General features: G+C 37.1%; 1 protein-coding gene across 4 annotated transcripts in view; it reads left to right on the forward strand.

Moving 5' to 3' along the window:
* The first annotated feature begins 17513 nt into the window (after positions 1-17513).
* LOC106878214 (uncharacterized) overlaps positions 17514-19962 on the forward strand; it is a 40404-nt gene continuing 37955 nt past the window's right edge. For all 4 annotated transcript variants that reach the window (XM_014927360.3, XM_014927361.3, XM_014927362.3 and 1 more), the window contains exon 1: positions 17514-17717. In XM_014927360.3, coding sequence (XP_014782846.1) covers positions 17621-17717 — 97 coding nt within the window. In that variant the 5' untranslated portion in view covers positions 17514-17620. The remainder of the gene's footprint in view (positions 17718-19962) is intronic.

Raw genomic sequence — 19962 nt, forward strand, 5'->3', positions numbered from 1 at the left:
CTGGTCGACCGCATTGCTCATTTGTGAGGTCAAAGTTACCAGAACGAAATTTTGAAAGCCAATTTTGATACTGCCTGCTGTGTAATAACATTAGAATGAAATACTCCATTAAAATTCCGAGTTGTCTGTGATGCTGTATTTCCAAGAAAGAATTCATATTTCAAAACTGTACGAATTTCCGACTTATCCATCTCTAAACAAAAATAGCAAAAAACGATTTATAAATCTCTATATATAAAGATGAGAGTGTGCGTCTATCTGTCTGTCTGTCTGCCTGCGTGAATCCCTAAAGCTCGAGAACTATACAACCGATTTCATTCAAATTTTACACATAAACTACACATGGTCCATGGAGTGTCATGGACCAAAAAAGGTTTTCAACTTCTTGCCTAATGCAGCCCGGAGCAATTTTTTACACTGGTTCCCATTTAACAACTTCTGTCCAACTGGGCAGAATCTAACTGCACTTGTGGTCCGCTTTACACACATTTACTTACTTTTTTACGAGATAACTTTTCATCATCATCATCACTCTACCACTGCCACTAATAGCTGTTGGGAACCCTTTCAGCCCTGCTTTAGATTCGAACCGTAATCTCAAAAACATTGCCTCCTTGCATTTCATTCTCATTTGCTTCCCACGACAAGGAAATGAAACTTACTTCACACACAACACCTAAAATTAATGTCGAGGCAAACGACAAAATTCGGTTTGCAATTCATAACCACTTTCTCCTTTGCTCTTACCGTTTCTCTCGCCTTGCCTTTACTCTAACAAACCAATACTGATCAAGTAAATCCCATTCATTGATTCTGCTGAATTTGGTACGTAACCCTTTTCATTTGTAAATTGGATCAATTTTGAGAAATGCACCCGCACGCGTTTCACTAAGGATAAAAAGAGCGATTTCTTGCGTGGAATCAAGTACCCTCAACTCCTAATATGCCACAAACCTATTTTTCTTCAGAAACAAAGGGAGGGCTGTGGTGGGGGAGGACCTCGAATTTTCTCCCGAAAGTCCGAAGTCCCCCACCACATAAATGACTCCTTTCAACAGAAAATGAAAGATATGGCTACTATTTCTAGCTGCTACCACGTAACAGCTGTTTGCGATAACGGCGTGTCCTTTATCGCAAATACCTGTTCAGTGGTAGTAGGACGTGCTAGAAATACCAGCCTAATCGGTTCATAACAATGTCTGTTTCATTTTTAATTCGAATTCACACATTTACCATTCAATGACCAGTTCATAATTATCGTACCTGTTGCAACGTTGAAAGTTATCTACATTTACAGTGTAATATTAACACTTCAATTAACATGACATCGAAATGACGCGTAAACGGCTCCTTTCCACAGAAAATGAAAGATTTGACTGCTATTTCTAGCACGTGCTGCTACCACGTAACAGCTATTCGCAAATACCTGTTCAGTGGTAGCAAGACGTGCTAGAAAGACCATCCAAATCGGTTAATGTTTATAAGTACACCTGCACGTCAACCACCCCCGCCACTTTTCTCTCTTTTCCAGCTGATTCCAATGTTTTCGATGACGGACATTCCAAAGTATGTAAAAAAAAACGTTTCATTTTCAATTCCCTGTCCCTACCCTATTTTTTTATATTTTAACTTTCTTCAAAATAATTTCTTACTTCTTGCCTAATGCGGGTGCCAAGCAACCTTTAACCTTGGTTCTGTCAATTTTTTACATTTTAACTTCTTTTCCATTTCTTTTCTTCAATCTACTTTGAAACATACAAAAAAAAAACGAGTTTTTTTTTCCGTTTTTCTTAGTGAAACGCGTGCGGGTGCACTTATTAAAATTTACCAATAATTTTTTGCTTCTTGATTAATGCGGACCTGCAGACCTAGCAGCTTACCTTTAACCATTCGTAGACTCAGATGCAGCATGAACGGGGATTTCTGCCCATGAGCACCACTAAACAAAACTAAGCAATTCATCCAATTGCTCTTTCATTAACCTTTTCCCTATCCAATCCCATGCTACGATGGTGCTCATGGCTAATGTAAATCACAAGCGTCCAGAATTTAATTTACTGATGAGTTCTTATTAATTTTTAAAAATTTTACACATGCCTTACTTACGGTCCATGGAGTGTCGTGGACCAAAACAATTTCTAACTTCTTGCCTAATGCGGACGCAGAGAAATCTTTTACACTGGTTCACTATTATGTGCCAATAGTGAGAGAATAGCATCTATATTGTAATGTCACTAATATATATATATATATATATATATATATAACAAAGTAAAGTTGTAAGGTACCGCACGAGTGAAAATATATAACACAGAAGGTTTGCAAATGCAATTTTAAAGTTGTTTATTCACTTGACCGGTTTCGTTTTTTTTAGAAAAAGATTGTCAAAAGTAAAATGTAAAGTTTTGTATGAGCTTTGTTGTGTTAAGTACTGGTTATCATAAAAGTATCAAAATACATATATACATTCTTTGATAGCAGTAAAAAAATGTTAAAAACAGTTTACAAGAAAGTATTTAAGAAAGTATTTAAGAAAGTAATCAGAACGGGACTCCAAAAAGCATTTTGAGTTCAATAAAAATTATGTTTGTTTGGTAGCATACATATATACTCAGAGAGAGATGTATTTAAGAATTTACAAAGAATTGGAGAGGAATAATTGACCTGTCTTTCTGACATTTCAGAACCTTTTTCTAAAAAGTGAAACCGGTCAAGTGAATAAACATCTTTAAAATTGCATTTTCAAACCTTCTTTCATATTTATATATATATATATGTGTATGTGTGTGTGTGTGTGTGTGTGTGTGTGTGTGTGTGTGTGTGTGTGTGTGTGTGCGTGCGTGTGTGTGTGTATACATGTATATATATATACATGTACATATACACATACATATATATATAAATGTATATATATATGCATATATATACATGTATATATATGTGTGTATATATATATATATATATATATATATATATATATATATATATATATATATATATATATATATATATATATTGAGAAAAAAGTCGTCAGAAGTTTGGAAAAAAATCTTTTTATTTCTTCATTATTATTATTAGCTTTCGTTCCCTTCTCGAAATTGTCAAATAAAATTTTGTGAATGTACAAACAGCTTGTTCATTTATATAAAACAGATGTTTGGCTGGGGGTTTAGAAGAGAACATTGTTTTTGTTTTTTGGGGGTGAGGTTCCATGATAATGGAGATAGATAGATAGATAAATACATAGATAGATAGATAGATAGATAGATAGATAGATAGATAGATAGATAGATACTTTCTTTTATTAGCCACACAGGGCTGCACACAGAGGGGACAAATACAACTGTAGAGCTTTTCTTTAAAAAAAAATAATAATAATAATAATAATAAATAAATAAAATAAATAATAAATAAATAAATAAATAAAAATAAAAAAAAATTTTTTAATAAAAAATCCGATCAAAAGGGATCGGTAGGGGCAAACAAACAAAAAAAGGGGGGGTATCGTATATCACAGAAAATGTCAATTGTGCAAAATGGGGTAACATTAGGTTTATCCATGGAGAGAAAAGCCTACGGAAAAGACCATGGTAACCTCAGCAGGGAATAGACACATGAGAGCGAAGTGCTCTCTCTCTCTCTCTCTCTCTCTCTCTCTTTTTTTTTCTCGATTTATAGGATCATCCTCAAAGAGGTATCGTCACTCGCACGCACCATCTTTGCTACATTCACCCACCTTTTAATGAAACTTTCACGAGACAAAAACTGTCTCTCTATTCTCACCTTCCTTTTCAAGTGATACTTGAAAAAGTTGATGAGCGATTGGCCAGAGAGGTAAGTTTTCGTCTCTAATCCTTTCGCTCGGGTCCACCACACACATTCTTTCACCATGGCCACCAGTATGATGAACACTGCCTTGCCTTCCCTGTTGAGGGACGGTGGTGGGGCAATTTGCACAATAGACTCGGCTGACAGGCGGACTCGTCCCACACGTGACAGCAGCCGTTCGGCATAAGCCCACAGGTCGGAAATCTTTGGACACTGCACGATTGCGTGCAGAACGGTTTCGTCGCTTTGACCGCATCTCGGGCAGGTCGGTCCGGTGTGTCTCGAACCGTGCCTGTAAAGCTTATCCCGAACGGGTAATGCTTCTCGATAGCACTGCCAGGCCAGGGATCTCTGGTGGTTGTCCATAGGTCCCGGCCCGAAAGTTGTCCTGAACAGGCGGGTCAAGTGTTCCTCGTCGACGCCCAGATTCTGCCCGAGATCGTCGTCGCACCTCCCCTCCACTAGATAGATAGATAGATAGATAGATAGATAGATAGATAAAAAAATATAGGTAGGTAGATAGATAGATAGATAGATAGATAGATAGATAGATAGATAGATAGATAGATAGATAGTCAGACAGATAGACAGATAGGTAGAGGGAGAGAGAGAAAGAGTATCCCCCTTCCTATTCACCATTCATTTATTTATTTAGTCCTTTACCATTGTATTAGAATGGGTTTAAGGATGGTGACCTCTTAAAAAAAAACAGGGGCAGTTTGGTCATCACTGTAAGTCATTTTGCTTTCTTTCTCTCTTCCCCTTTCGTTTTTTTTTTTCTTTCTTTTTCCCCTCTTTGAGTTAAATTTAGAATACAAAATGTATTGTCTCCCCTTCCAAACATTCAATTTTGGAGGGAATTTTTTTTATGAAATGTAGTTCTGTATGAAAAACATTAGTATAATATTTGCAAATTAACAATTCGAAAAATGAATAAATAAAAGAAAATGAAGAATATATATGTATACGTAAACCTAGAACATCCCAATGCTACACAGAGCCATATACATCTGGACGATGGACAATAATATATCGCTTAATGCCATGAAATTCACAGATAACAGGAGTCCCCCTAACATTTAGTTTGTGAGGACCGCTATTGTGTATATGTGTGTGTGTTTGCGCACATGTTTGTGTGTGTGTGCGCACATGTGTGTATGTGCGTGTGCGTGTGCGTTTGTGTGTGTGTATAAGTGTGTGAGAGAATGCGAATGAGTCCAGCAGTACTTGTTTACGTAACTGGGTAATATGGTTACATAATTGATGTCACTATCATGAAACACGTGTAAGGCGGCGAGCTGATATAATCGTCACCGCACCTGGAAAAATGTCTAGCGGCATTTCTTCCAACTTTACGTTCTGAGTTCAAATGCTACCGAGGTCGACTTTTCCTTTCATCCTTGCGGGGTCGATAAAATAAGCACCAGTTGAGCACTGAGGTAATTGACTTATACTCTTCCCCCAAATTGTTTGCTGTGTGCCAAAATTGGAAACCAACATTATGCAATATGTGTACATTGTATAAAAGTTTTAATACCGACTACATTTTCTATATGTAGCACGCGGACTCCGCATCCTAGCCTATCTAGATTTATGAAGACCATCTAACCATGTCAAAGATATGAGCGTTAAACTGATCTATCACACACACACCCTTTGCTAACGTGTCGCACTTTTGGGTGTATTTTTCGTACTATATATAGATGTGTGTATGTGTGTGTGCGTGTGTGTGTAAATATATGTATGTATGTATGTATGTATGTGTGTGTGTGTATATATATATATATATATATATATATATATATATATATATATATATATATATATATATATGCATATATACATATATGTGTGTATGTGTGTGTATGAATAAATATATTTGTGCGTGCATGTGTATGTGTGTGTGTGTATGTGTGTGTGTGTGTGCGTGTGTGTGTGCGTGTGTGTGTGTGTGTGTGTGTGTGTGTGTGCATGTTAAGATTGGAAAAAAGAAAGTAATGATTTTTTTTTTCTGTTTCCGTAAAAGACATTGTTGATATATTTGTATGTAAACGAGTATAAAAATGCGGGGAGTGGGGAGTAGTAAGTATCGAATGCACGCAAACATCCACACACATATGCGCACGTACACACAAGCAAACACATACACACACAGATGTGTTTGTGTGTGTGTGTGTGTGTGTGTCTGTGTGTGTATACACATACATAGGGAAAGAATGAAGTTACAAAGCGAGGGATAATAGAAGTTATGGAGAAGCATTGGCTGTATATTTATGCACAAGGTGTATTTGACATTATTGTTCATGAAATCCAAGACAGAATGTTTACTAAATGCTTACAGTATGTCGGAATTATAGATTGAAGAGCATAAATAGTTGAGTACTCAGTAAGTAGACTGAGTTTTTTCTATGTTTTACCAGCTCATATATTTCTTTGCTATTTATCTGTCATTCTATATGTCACACGTTTGAATATGGACGTATGTAAATATTTATGCACGTAAATATGTACGTATGTATGTATGTATGTATGTAGGTTGTATGTGTGCATGCATGTACGTACGTATGTATGTAGGCCGGTATATATGTATTCATTCATGTATGTACGTATGTATGTATGTATGTACGGATGTATGCAAGCGTTTGTATGTATGTATGTGTGTATGTGTGTCTGTATGTACACATATAAGTATGCGAGTATGTATGCAAGTACACACACACACACGCATATATAAGTATGTGTATGTGTGTATGTGTGTCTGTATGTACACATATAAGTATGCGAGTATGTATGCAAGTACACACACACACACGCATATATAAGTATGTGTATGTGTGTATGTGTGTCTGTATGTACACATATAAGTATGCGAGTATGTATGCAAGTACACACACACACACGCATATATAAGTATGTGCATGTGTGTATGTGTGTCTGTATGTACACATATAAGTATGCGAGTATGTATGCAAGTACACACACACACGCATATATAAGTATGTGTATGTGTGTATGTGTGTCTGTATGTACACATATAAGTATGTGAGTATGTATGCAAGTACACGCACGCACACACACACACACACACACGCATATATAAGTATGTGTATGTACATGTATGCATGTGTGTATGTATATGTACGCGTGTGTATATACGTGTGTTATTATTTCGTTTTATTTCTAGATTTCTTACCAATGGAGAAAGAACCGGTTTCAAAGCGTCATCTAAGACTCATTAGAATATCAACATCAACAGGTAGTTGCGCTTGTATGTGTGCATATGTGCAACTATTTGCCGTCAGTGCATGTGCAGATCTGTTTTATGTACGCATACTCATGTGTATAGTTATATGTCAAAACGTGTGTGCATACAATTATATAATAAACTTTCTCAAAGTCTTGCATATTTTGACACTTCCATTGGTTTGTATCTGTAGTCTTTTAAATAGTTTTGACTTTCTGGTTTTGAGAACACTAATTTCTCATGGATCTAGTTGAGACAGTTGGTTACATAGCTAAGTGCTTCAATTATTACAGGCATAAATCTCGTTGTCCGAGTGAAACATCTGTAAATTTCTCAATAATTCAGCATAAATACAATATTTTTCGCTGATCTTCAGCTGTACCATGGCATCTGTGGGGCAGCTCACTTCCTCTATAGTACATGGTTTCTCTTTGTCACAAATCACTCTATGTATGTAGATATTATGTATGTATGTATGTATGTATGTATGTATGTATGTATGTATGCATGTATGTATGTATGTATGTATGTATGTATGTAAGTATAAGCATGTATGCGTATCTATATTTCTGCAAATATGTTAGTATGTATGCGAGTATGTGCATGTATATATGAATGAATGTATGCATACAGGTATCTATTATTGCATGAATTACACAAGTATATGTATAAACATGTGTATGAATGAATGGATGGATGGATGGATGGATGGATACGAATATATGTATATGTATATATGAATGAATAAATGTATGCATGTATATACTATTGTACGAATTACACAAGTAAGCATGTGTATGTATGTATGTATGTATGTGTGTATGTACGTATGTATGTAGATATGTGTATATTTTCTATGCATGTATGTATGCCTGTATCTATGCATGTCTGTATGTGCACATGTATGTACGCATATATGTATGCATAAATATATGTATACGTATATGAATGAATGAATGAATGAATGAATGAATGAATGAGTGAGTGAGTGAGTGAGTGAATGAATGAATAAATGAATGAATGCATACGTCTTTTATCTTTTACTTGTTTCTGTCATTTGACTGCGGCCATGCTGGTGCACCACCTTGAAGGGTGTTAGTCGAACAAATCGACCTCAGGACTTATCCTTTTAAGCTTAGTACTTACTCTATCGGTTCTTTTACCGAACCGCTACGTTACGACTATGTAAACACATCAACACCAGTTGTCAAGTGGTGGTGGGGGCGGAGGGGCAAACACAGACACAAAGACACAATCACATAGATATGTATAGATATACGACGGGCTATATGTATATATACATGCATTCACGAATACATATGCAAGCGTGTATGCATACATATATGTATGTACATATGCATATACATATATATGCACACATGTCCTGGCTGGCATTGCATATGTGAATCTTATGATTTGAACTTCATAAATGTTTTTTACATATTGTTATAATATCTTTGATAGCTTGTTGGTGTAATCATCTGATTAGGCGTGTTGTTTGGTTTTAATAAAGTAGTTAGTCACTTAGTCAAATATTCACAGAGTTATTGGTAGAATTATAAAGTTATAGTTCGGATAAAGTCATTGTAAATTTCCCATCAGTTTAACATTGATGTTTTTTTTTTTTTTGATTACTCATTGATATTATTATGACATTATTGCGGCGACAGTCACGACACCTCATGCGAGAATAGACTTGACCAAACGACTAGAAAATGTAGCAGTCTGAGTGAGAAACAGAGAAAGTAGGTGTTAATCGCAAGAAGTCGTAAGGTGTCGTTTTGGTAGTTTGCCGGGATATCGTTTGTTGGTTCTTAGAGAGTTTGTTGGATTGTTACGTTGTTGTTACCCTGTTTCATTATATATTTTATTGTTACTTCACGGTTATAGTGTTAACAAGTATCGTCATAAATAGTGACGATTCTACAAGAATTGGCGACGAATAACTACGTTATAATAATCGGCAACGAGGATTCGAAGCTCACGCAGGTCAGTTAACAAATTTTTATGATACAAAGTTGTTAATGATGGAAGACCTATTAGCTTCTATAATACAGTTGCAAAAACAGCAAGTAAAACAGGAACAGGAGTTGCAGAAACAACTATTTCAGCAACAAGAAAAACAACATCAGTAAATGGAGCTATGTCTTAAGAGACGTCGGAAACATTATAAATTCGTCTTCACCAGACGGCGTATCAAACTCTATAACAGAATCCAGTTATGACTCAGAGGAGGGTATAACGTTTGCAGCGTAATTTAGAAGGTAGAAAGAAATATTCAGAGAAGATTGCATGTCGCGGATGGACAACGAACAAGTAAGACTATTATTACATAAATTAGCGCCGGTTGAACATGAAAAATATAGTAATTTCATACTACCCCAAGAAATTGTGAAATTTGTTTCCAGGAAACAGTCCAACTACTATCAAAAATATTCAGTGATAAGAGTTCCTTATTTAACACTCGATGGGAGTATTGGAATATTGCTAAAAGAGAAGATGAAGACTTTGTCACTTATGCCGAGACCATAAACCGAGTGTGTGAAAGGTTTAAATAGAAGGAACTAACTCCTGATATGTTTAAGTGCCCAATTTTGTACAAGGGCTTACGGAAAACAAAGATGCGGTGATACGTGAAACTTGAACAAGCGGACCAAAGTTTAACCCTATAGACAGTTGCAGAGGAGTGTCAAAGAATGATATACTTACGTCAGGACGTAAAGAAAATTAAAGAGTTCTCACAAGTACTAGCATTCCGACCGGGAAGGTATAAACAAAAAAAATGTTAAGACCAAACCATGCTACGGATGTGGAGCCCTACATTTCAAGAAGGATTGTCCTTTCAAAACACAAAAATGTTACAGTCACCAACTAGTAGGACACAAGAGCTCACATTGTAGAGCAAAGTTAGGAAGGTTGAACATAAAAATTCTAAAGTTTCTCGACGGAAAGAAGAAACGACACCAAAAGGAGAAAATTTGTACATATGAAAGTAAACGAAGTGAATATTAAATTACAACTGGATACTAGTAGCGACATCTCGATTATTAATACCGACACGTGGATGAGAATTCGGAAACCTACGCTAAGAAAAATATCAAAAATTGCACGAGGCGTGACAGGTGAAAAACTGCACTTCACAGGAGAAATGTAGAGCGATATCAGATTTCGAGGAAAAACCTGTAGAGCAAAAGGTTTTTTATGGTAAAAAACGTAACCAATCTGTTTGGTACGGACTGGTTGGAGTTGTTTGACTTATAGGACCTCTGTGCAGTAAAAATATAAATAGCTGTCCCACCAGTGAAAATAACTCAGCCGCTGAATTAAAGAAAAAAATTAAGAACTTGTTTCCTGAAGTGCTGTCGGATAAATTAGGTCTTTGTTCTAAGACTGAGGCCTGTTTTCAAATAAAGGAAAACGTCGAACTTTTATTCAGACCTAATAGAAAGCTACCATTTGCTGCGATAAAGCAGGTAGAAGAATTCGACAGACTGGAGAAATTGAAAATTATTCAAAAAGTAGATTATTCTAAGTGAGCAGCATTAACTCTTTAACTTGTTTCATGACTGTGGCCATGCTGGAGCACCGCCTTTAGTCGAGTAAATCGACCCCAGGACTTATTTTTGGATGCCTAGTACTTATTCTATCGGTCTCTTTTTGCCGAACCCCTAAGTTACGGGGACGTAAACACACCGGCATCGGTTGTCAAGCGATGTTGGGGGGACAAACACAGACACACATACACACAAACAGACATATATATACATATATACGACAGGCTTCTTTCAGTTTCCGTCTACCAAATCCACCCACAAGGCTTTTTCCCACAAGGCTTTTTCCCATGAAGTTCCCTTCTCGGTTGTGGTTGAACTTTTCTCCTTTTACCAAGCCACTGTTTAAGACGTTTAACATTTCGATAGAAGATCCATTTTTCATCACCAGTCACAAGTCTATCCAAAAAGGGTGAAAAGAGTTCGCAAGAATGGAGAGAAGAGAAGATCTCAACTCAGGATTTGCGGTTGCTTTCGGACAATTCATGAGACACCCATTTTCCAAGATTAGGAACTTTTCCAAGTCGTTGAAGATGACGATGAACAGTCGTATGGTTTGAACTAAGCTTTATTGTCAATTCTTCAACTGATAATGCAGGATTTTCTTCAAGTAATGCCTCAAGGAGCATATTATCAAACTCAACTCGACGTCCTATTCGATCTTCATCTTCAAGGCTGAAATCTCCACTTCTGAATCTTGCAAACCATCTTCTGCAAGTTCTTTCATTCAAGCATTCTTTCCCATAAACTGAGTGTATGTTTCGAGTCGCTTCGGCTGCATAGTTTCCTTTTTTGAACTCATAAAGCATTATGTGCTTCAAATGCTCTTTGGATACTTCCATGTTAGAAAGGATTTTAATCAAAGTAATTTTAATTCAATTATTAAGTAAAATAATATTTAATTAGTTTAAATGTACACAAGTGCATAAAAATCATTTTTAATTCCATTAGACATTCTAAAATACTATTAAATTTCATTCAATTTTAAAAAAGGTAAAATTGAACAGAACTTATGGGATGACTTGATATATAATTAAATAGATCTAACGGAAGAAAAAAAACAAAACTGTTTTGTTTATAAAATGAAAAGGCTCTTATGTCCTCGAAATTATCATTTAGGAGATAATGTAGCTTGTGACATCAATAATAGTTTAAACGGTAAAATTGAATTAATATATAAGTGGAGGTAATTATTAATTATTACAGACACACACACACACACATTTATATATAAGATATATTTTTTTCTTTATTCATAGGTAAAATTAACCAGGATATGAATAATTAAGGTAAAATCTAACTTATCAAAAATTTTAGATTATCATGAATTATCGGAGTAATGGGCATACAAAAACGTATGTATGTATAGAAATGTATAAATGAAGAGATTCAAATTAAGGAAGTACAATAATAATGTTTAGTAGTTCAAAACTGTGAGTAGTGAAATGTAGAATTAGGTCGGCTGATCGTGAGAATCAAATATTGATCGCTTCGCTAAAAACTACAGGTGGTATGGGTTGTTTCCCTTGGATTGTTTAAATAAAATATTAGTAATATGTAGTAGATAGGAGGATCCATTGGATGGACCCTATTATCGATTTTTTTCAACAATCTAAGTATGTCATGAGGTTTCAAGACATGAGTTCTGCTCACGTGTCAAATAAAGTAAAAAGGTGATATTGTCTGCAAAAATTAGAAATTGGACACACAAAAAAGCCAATATATGTGTGTGTGTGTGTGTGTGTGTGTGTGTGTGTGTGTGTAGAGGCGCAATGGCCCAGTGGTTAGGGCAGCGGACTCGCGGTCAAAGGATCGCGGTTTCGATTCGCAGACCGGGCGTTGTGAGTGTTTATTGAGCGAAAACACGAGGCTCCGGCAGGGGATGGTGGCGAACCCTGCTGTATTCTTTCACCACAACTTTCTCTCACTCTTTCTTCCTGTTTCTGTTGTGCCTGCATTTCAAAGGGCCAGCTTTGTCACACTGTGCCACGCTGAATATCCCGGAGAACTACGTTAAAGGTACACGTGTCTCTGGATTGCTCAGCCACTTGTACGTTAATTTCACGAGCAGGCTGTTCCGTTGATCGGATCGACTGGAACACTCGACGTCGTAAGCGACGGAGTGCCAACAACAATATATATATATATATATATATATATATATATATATATATATATATATATATATGCATGTGTTTGTATGTCTATGTTTCTCCCCACCATAACTTGGCAACCGATGTTGATGTGTTTGCGTCCCCGTAACTTAGCGGTTCGGTGGCAAAATAGACCGATACAATAAGTCCTAGGCTTACGAAAATAAGTCCTGGGATCGATTTGTTCGACTAAAAACCCCTCAAGGTGGTGCTCCAGCATGGTTGCAGTCAAAATGAATGAAACAAGAGCAAAAGAGTTGATGCGTATGTTTTAATAACTGGTTTATTGTCCATTTTATTTCCGGGTAGTGTTTTCTACGGATGACATTGTAGACTAATTTAACAATACTATGCTGCAATGGAAGATTGTACCTCGATGACATGTTTAACAACTCCAGTTCACAAGTGTAATGCCATCTATAGAAGTAGCCCATAATCGACAGTGTTGGTTTCACTCTCTCTTTTAAGCATTAAATATTTCGTAGTTATCCCCTACCCTTCGAGATACAACGTGATGTAGCTGTTATGAGTCTAAGACAGGCGACACTTCACGTTAACGTCATGATCCTCTAACGTGGTGAGGTGGCAAAATCGTTAACACACCGGGCAAAATGCTTAGCGGCATTTCGTCTATCGTTACGTTCTGAGTTCAAATTTCACCGATGTCGAGTTTGCCTTTAATCCTATCGGGGTGGATAAAATAAGTACCAGTTGAATACTACTGGGGTCATTGTAATCGATTTACCCCCTCCCCACGAAATTGCTGGCTTTGTGCAAAAAAAATGAGACCAATATTATCATTCTCTCAAGATAATGGGAAAATATAACCATGCATAATCTTTTTATGATATACAGTGTTGTTCTTCCAGCACTTTACCAACAAATGTTATTCCTGCACTTCAAGGTTCGTACGCATGGTCATCAAGAAGGGAATCCTACAGAACTTCCCAGCCGACCCGCTGTGGGATGTTATTTCAGAACACTTGGTTGATTTATACGGCACTCAAAGGCTGTTTGTATTGATCTTGAGCCTCTTTCTTCCTCTCTTCTCCTCGGCTGAAAAGTTCATAGTCTGACCAAGATACACTCATAGAATGTGATCAAATGAGGTTTATTTTTCAACACAGTCTTCCTTGCGATCCCCACACTTCTTCCATCGGTGTTGCAGTAATTGGATCCCATTGATGAAGAAGCTGTCATCCAGTTGCTCAAAAAAGTAATCAACAGCAGATGTGACGTCATCATCACTGCGATACTGGTTCCCAGCCAAGAATTTTTTTTAAGTTGGAGAACAAGATGATTGTCAGACGGAGCCAAATCAGAAGGAATAGAGTGGGTGCTTATCCAGTTCAAGGCCACAGTTATGCACAGCAGCCATTGAAAGCAAGGATGTGTGTGCTAGTGCATTGCCCTGATGAAACAAGAACCCTTTCAGTTTTCCTGGACGTTTGGTCTTGATAATTTTTCGTAACGGCCTCAGCAAGTTAGCAATACACACACACGCACACGCACCCACACAGGGGATAGAGGAGAGATGGAGGTGGAGGATGGTAGCGGTATATTTTTATGGTCAGTTGATCTTACAGGATAGAGGGGATGAGCATATAGAGTGAAGGAGGAATGGGGGGATGAGGTTAAAAGGTCTAGTGAGTAGGAAGGAATGCGCGTATGTAGTATATAGGTGGTGGGGGTATGAGTGATAAACCAAGGACAGAGATAAAGGGAGAGATGGGTGGGAAAGGTAGTTAGTAGTATCATATTCTAGAATGCAGCCAAACGTATTTATAGACGGTGGAAAGGAATTGAAAGAAACGACGTAGTCTGTATGCGTTGGTGGTGGTGTTGTGAATTAGAGAGTAGAAGAAATAGATTTGGGGGTATATATATGTGGTGATATGATCGAAAGGAAATAGAATAAGTACCTGGCTTAAAACAGATAAGTGTTGGGGTCGATTCAATCGACTAAAAATTCTTCAAGGCAGTGCTCCAGCATGACCACTGTCGAATTACTGAACCAAGTAAAAGATAGATAGATAGATAGATAGATAGATAGGCAGACAGGCAGACAGACAGACAGAAAGATAAAGGGAGATGCATGTATACATATATAATACATACATGCATACAAACATACATACAAACGTACATACAGGCAGGCAGGCAGGCAGGCAGGCTTCCGCGATGTGTATTGATTTGATAGCGGATCATTTTCGTCTCCTATGATGAGCATTTATTTACTTGATAAACTAATCTATATGTATATTAAATTATATATACATATATATATATATATTCGTAGAAGGGACTGAACATTCTACAGACACGTGTTGTTGGCACTCCATCGCTTACGACGTCGAGGGTTCCAATTGACCCGATCAACGGAACAGTCTGCTCGTGAAATTAACGTGCAAGTAGCTGATCACTCCACAGACATGTGTACCCTTAACGTAGTTCTCGGGGATATTCAGCGTGACACAGTGTGACAAGGCTGACCCTTTGAATTACAGGCGCAACAGAAACAGGAAGTAAGAGTGAGAGAAAGTTGTGGTGAAAGAGTACAGCAGGGCTCGTCACCATCCCCTGCCGGAGCCTCGTGGAGCTTTAAGTGTTTTCGCTCAATAAACGCTCACAACGCCCGGTCTGGGAATCGAAACCGCGATCCTATGACCGCGAGTCCGCTGCCCTAACTACTGGGCCATTGCGCCTCCACAGAGACACGTGTACTTTTAGCGTAATTTTCAGTCAGTGTGTCATAATACATGTTGAGGGTGCAGTCCACGCGATGGTCTTCCATTTAGTTCTACACTAACAGGGTTCGAGTAGATCTAAAGTTATGCACAAGGTGATACGCATTAGGATAGAACACGGGACCTCAAGATTTTGAAGCCATGTTTATGTGTGTGTGTGTGCGCGCGCGCATGTGCATTTGTGTATATGTGCGTGTGAGTGTGTAAATATGGATGTATGTATATGTATGTATAATACTCATATATATACAAATATATGCGTAAATACATAGCGAGTACTCTATATGGCACTTGTGCGTTCACACGATCCTTTGTTCCACTGATTATCTGTAAAAAATCCACTTGTCCTTGTTGAGTTTGAACACAAAGAAAGGACGTTCACAATTCTATGCGAGACTTCGATATTAGCATATGTTCCTACATACATACGCATACATGCGTACGTACGTACACATACATTCACAGAATTCTCTGTGTGTCTGTGTGGATTCCAAGTAACGAATGTACGGCTTTCATGAGTGAAATAAGAAAAAAACAGAGGAGGAAAAAATGGCGTCAGAATGAGATTTAGAAAACAAGGTGACGAACGTTTTTCAATGAGAGTTATTGTATTATTATTGCTGCTCTCCGTATTGTAATTGTCTATGAACAGTTATGACCATGAAATACAATAAAAGAAAGAAAGAAAGGAAGGAAGGAAGGAAAAATGGATATAATAAATGAAAGAATGAAAGAAAAAGTGTTGGCTTATTTTTTTCACCTCACCACTTAGCTATTATGAACTCCAGTTAAGGGGGTGAAGCAAATCATTCAAACAGCTTTATGTTGTCGTTGTTGTTGTTGTTGCTGTTTGCGCATTCATACAACTGTCGTCTTCAACTATAAACTGGGCTGTGATTGTATGTATGTATGTATGTATGTATGTATGTATGCATGTATGTATGTATGTATGTATGTATGCATGCATGCATGTATGTATGCATGCATGTATGTATGCATGTATGTATGCATGTGTGCGTGTATGTGTATCAATGTGTGTGCATGTGTATGTATGCGTAAGTATGTATGTGTGTGTGTTTCTAAAAGAAAAAGAGAGACAGACAAATAGATAGAGAAAGAGAAAGAAAGAGCGAGAGTGGAAGAGTGAGAGAGAAAGTGAGAAAAAGGAGAGAAAGGGAAAAGGAGAGAAAGGGAAACGGAGAGAAAGGGAAAAGGAGAGAAAGAGAGAGAGAGAGACTCTTTAATAGAATGATGATGGAAACATGAAATGAGAAGACAGGGGTGATAGTGTGAGGTGAGAAACGAATGAAAGACGAGGAAATGAATGAAAGAAAGAAAAAAAGAAACAAAGAAATGAATAAATTTTGAGAAATGGCAAGTGATGTACAGCTGCAAAATATATATGAATACATACATAGACATACATATATATATATATATATATATATATATATATATATATATATATATATATATATATATATATATATATATATATACATATATACATATATATATATATAGATAGATATATATATATATATATATATATACATATATACATATATATATATATATATATATATATATATATATATATACATATATACATATATATATATATATATATATATATATATATATATATATATATATATATATATATATATATATATATATATATATATATATATATATATATATATACTCTCCCTGCCACATATACACCCACGTCTTTCTGTATTGTCCATTGCAAGTTTGGAGAAAGAAAAAAAAAGAACACTTCCATCATCCTCACTACTATTACCGTTACCACTATTAGTTGATCACCACCACTACCCCCCCCCCCCCCACCACCACCACCACCACCACACAGTTCTACCTCTTGCATGATCGCTCCCGGAGCAGGTGTACACACACACACACACACACACACACACACACACACATACACACTCAGATACGCACACGCATGTATGTGTGTGTATATGCGTTTATATAAATATATAAGACGATGGCAGTTCATCTGACAGTTATTCACTCTAGAATTGCTTCCAGTTCCAACGGTTTTATCTGTTTTCCACTTGAATATCTAACATGTTCCGTATCGCAGTTTTCCTTGCTTGTCTTTTGGTAACACAAGCAGCATTCAATACTTTTCAGAATGGCATGTACTTTGATGTAGTCCCTGATAGTAAGTGAATTGCCTTCAATTTTTCCTCATCTTGTCCTCTTGTTAGATAGGGATACTCTTTGAATCCCCCTCTCTTTTTCTCACTTTCGCTCTATGAATATATCTCTTTTACTCTTTTACTTGTTTCAGTCGTTTGACTGCGGTCATGCTGGGGCACCGCCTTTAGTCGAGCAACTCGACCCCAGGACTTATTCTTTGTAAGCCTAGTACTTATTCTATCGGTCTCTTTTTGCCGAACCGCCAAGTTACGGGGACGCAAACACACCAGCATCGGTCGTCAAGCGAAGCTGGGGGGACAAACACAGACACACAAACATATACACACACATACATATATATACATATATACGACGGGCTTCTTTCAGTTTCCGTCTACCAAATCCACTCACAAGGCTTTGGTCGGCCCGAGGCTATAGTAGAAGACACTTGCCCAAGGTGCCACGCAGTGGGACTGAACCCATACTTCTAATATCAGGATAAAATTTTTCAAACAAAAATTTTATCAGTGGCCAGCATATCAAAATACCTTTCAAGGTAAAAATATAAACAATATTAAATAAAGGCAAAAGAAAACATTTTCTATGCCAATGTGCTGAAAAATAGACCTTAGATCGTCTAACTAGATATAATGTTTTTCACTATAAATACACAGCGTGATGAAACGACGAAAGCAAACCAGCAGAATTTTTTTTTTTTTATTCGTTATCCTCGAATCGGACCGATTTCTGGATCAATCCACAAGGATTCTCCCGTCTTCAGCGTGTTTCTCACTGAAGAAGGAAGAATCCTTGTGGATTAATCCAGATATCAGTCCCAATTCGGGAATAACGAATTTTTAAAAATGTCTGCTGGCTTGCTTTTCTCGTTTCAGCACACTCATTTAGAGTGAAAAATATATGTGGTTAAACGATCTAAGGTCTTTTGGGATAGAATTTTTTCTCTGTCCTTATTTATAAATATATTCTTTTAGTTATTTCAGTTATTTGACTGTGGCTAAGCTGGAGCACCGCCTTTAGTAGAATGAATCGACCCCAGGACTTATTGTTTATAAGTCTAGTAGTTATTTTATTGAACCCTTTTGCTGAACCGCTAAGTTACGGGGACGTAAACACACCAGCATCGGTTGTCAAATGATGTTGGGGGGACAAACACAGACATACACACACATGTATGTATATATATATATATATATATATATATATATATATATATATATATATATATATATACGACGGGCTACTTTCATTTTCCGTCTACCAAATCCACTCACAAGGCTTTGGTCGGCCCAAGGTTATAGTAGAAGACACTTGCCCAAGGTGCCACGCAGTGGGGCTGAACCCGGAACCATGTGGTTGGGAAGGAAGCTTCTAACCACAGAGCTATCCTGCGATATGTGTGTGTGTGTGTGTGTGTGCGTGCGTGCGTGCGTGCGTGCGTGCGTGCGTGTGTGTGTGTGTGTGTGTGTGTGTGTGTGTGTGTGTGTGTGTGATAAATCGTTCTTAAGGGTGAAATCGAAGTAGAAAAATGTATTCGTAATAGCGGAAAGGTTACTAAATTAAAGAACCGTTTGGATGGAAAAAGTCGAAGGTTCCTCGTGTGACTCGGACCCACATTTTCTGTAAACATGGCAGTTGTTGTACCATTATGCCAATGCAATCCGTTTAAATTTCTCCACCTATTTTTGATGGTTCGCTCTTAACAGCAGGAATTGTAGAACCGGATGTTGTTTAAGTCGTAAGAATTCAGAAACTGTGTGCTCTACCGTTAAAAATGATTAATTTTATTTGTTTCGATCTTCTCAATTCTTATGATATATAGCTCTCCTGTTTGAACTTTCTGTCCGGCAGTCGCCATGATAGATCGCTGACCACAACATTCAAATTTTTTTTCTCCGTGTTTTTCTCCTTGTTTTTCTCCTTATTCTTTCTGTTGAAGAGCGTAGCTCGAAACGTTAAAGACTTTCTCTATTCCCGAACGTTAAACTAATACATCCTTTTGTTGTTTACACCACCTGTCCTCGTCTGTTGTTGTTTTTTTCATAAATTCTCCTATATATATATATATATATATATATATTTCTATCTCCCCCTCTCATTCTTCCCTCTACTGTTCTTCGCCTCTACCTGTCACTACTTCTCTCTCTCTCTCTCTCTCTCTCTCTATCTCTTGTTACTCGTCCTTCGCCTCTCACCGTTACTACTACTATCTATCTCTCTCTCTCTCTCTCTACCTCTCGTTGCTCACT

Source organism: Octopus bimaculoides, chromosome 7 (assembly GCF_046866305.1).
Source record: "Octopus bimaculoides isolate indiv1 chromosome 7, ASM4686630v1, whole genome shotgun sequence".
Taxonomy (NCBI): domain Eukaryota; kingdom Metazoa; phylum Mollusca; class Cephalopoda; order Octopoda; family Octopodidae; genus Octopus; species Octopus bimaculoides.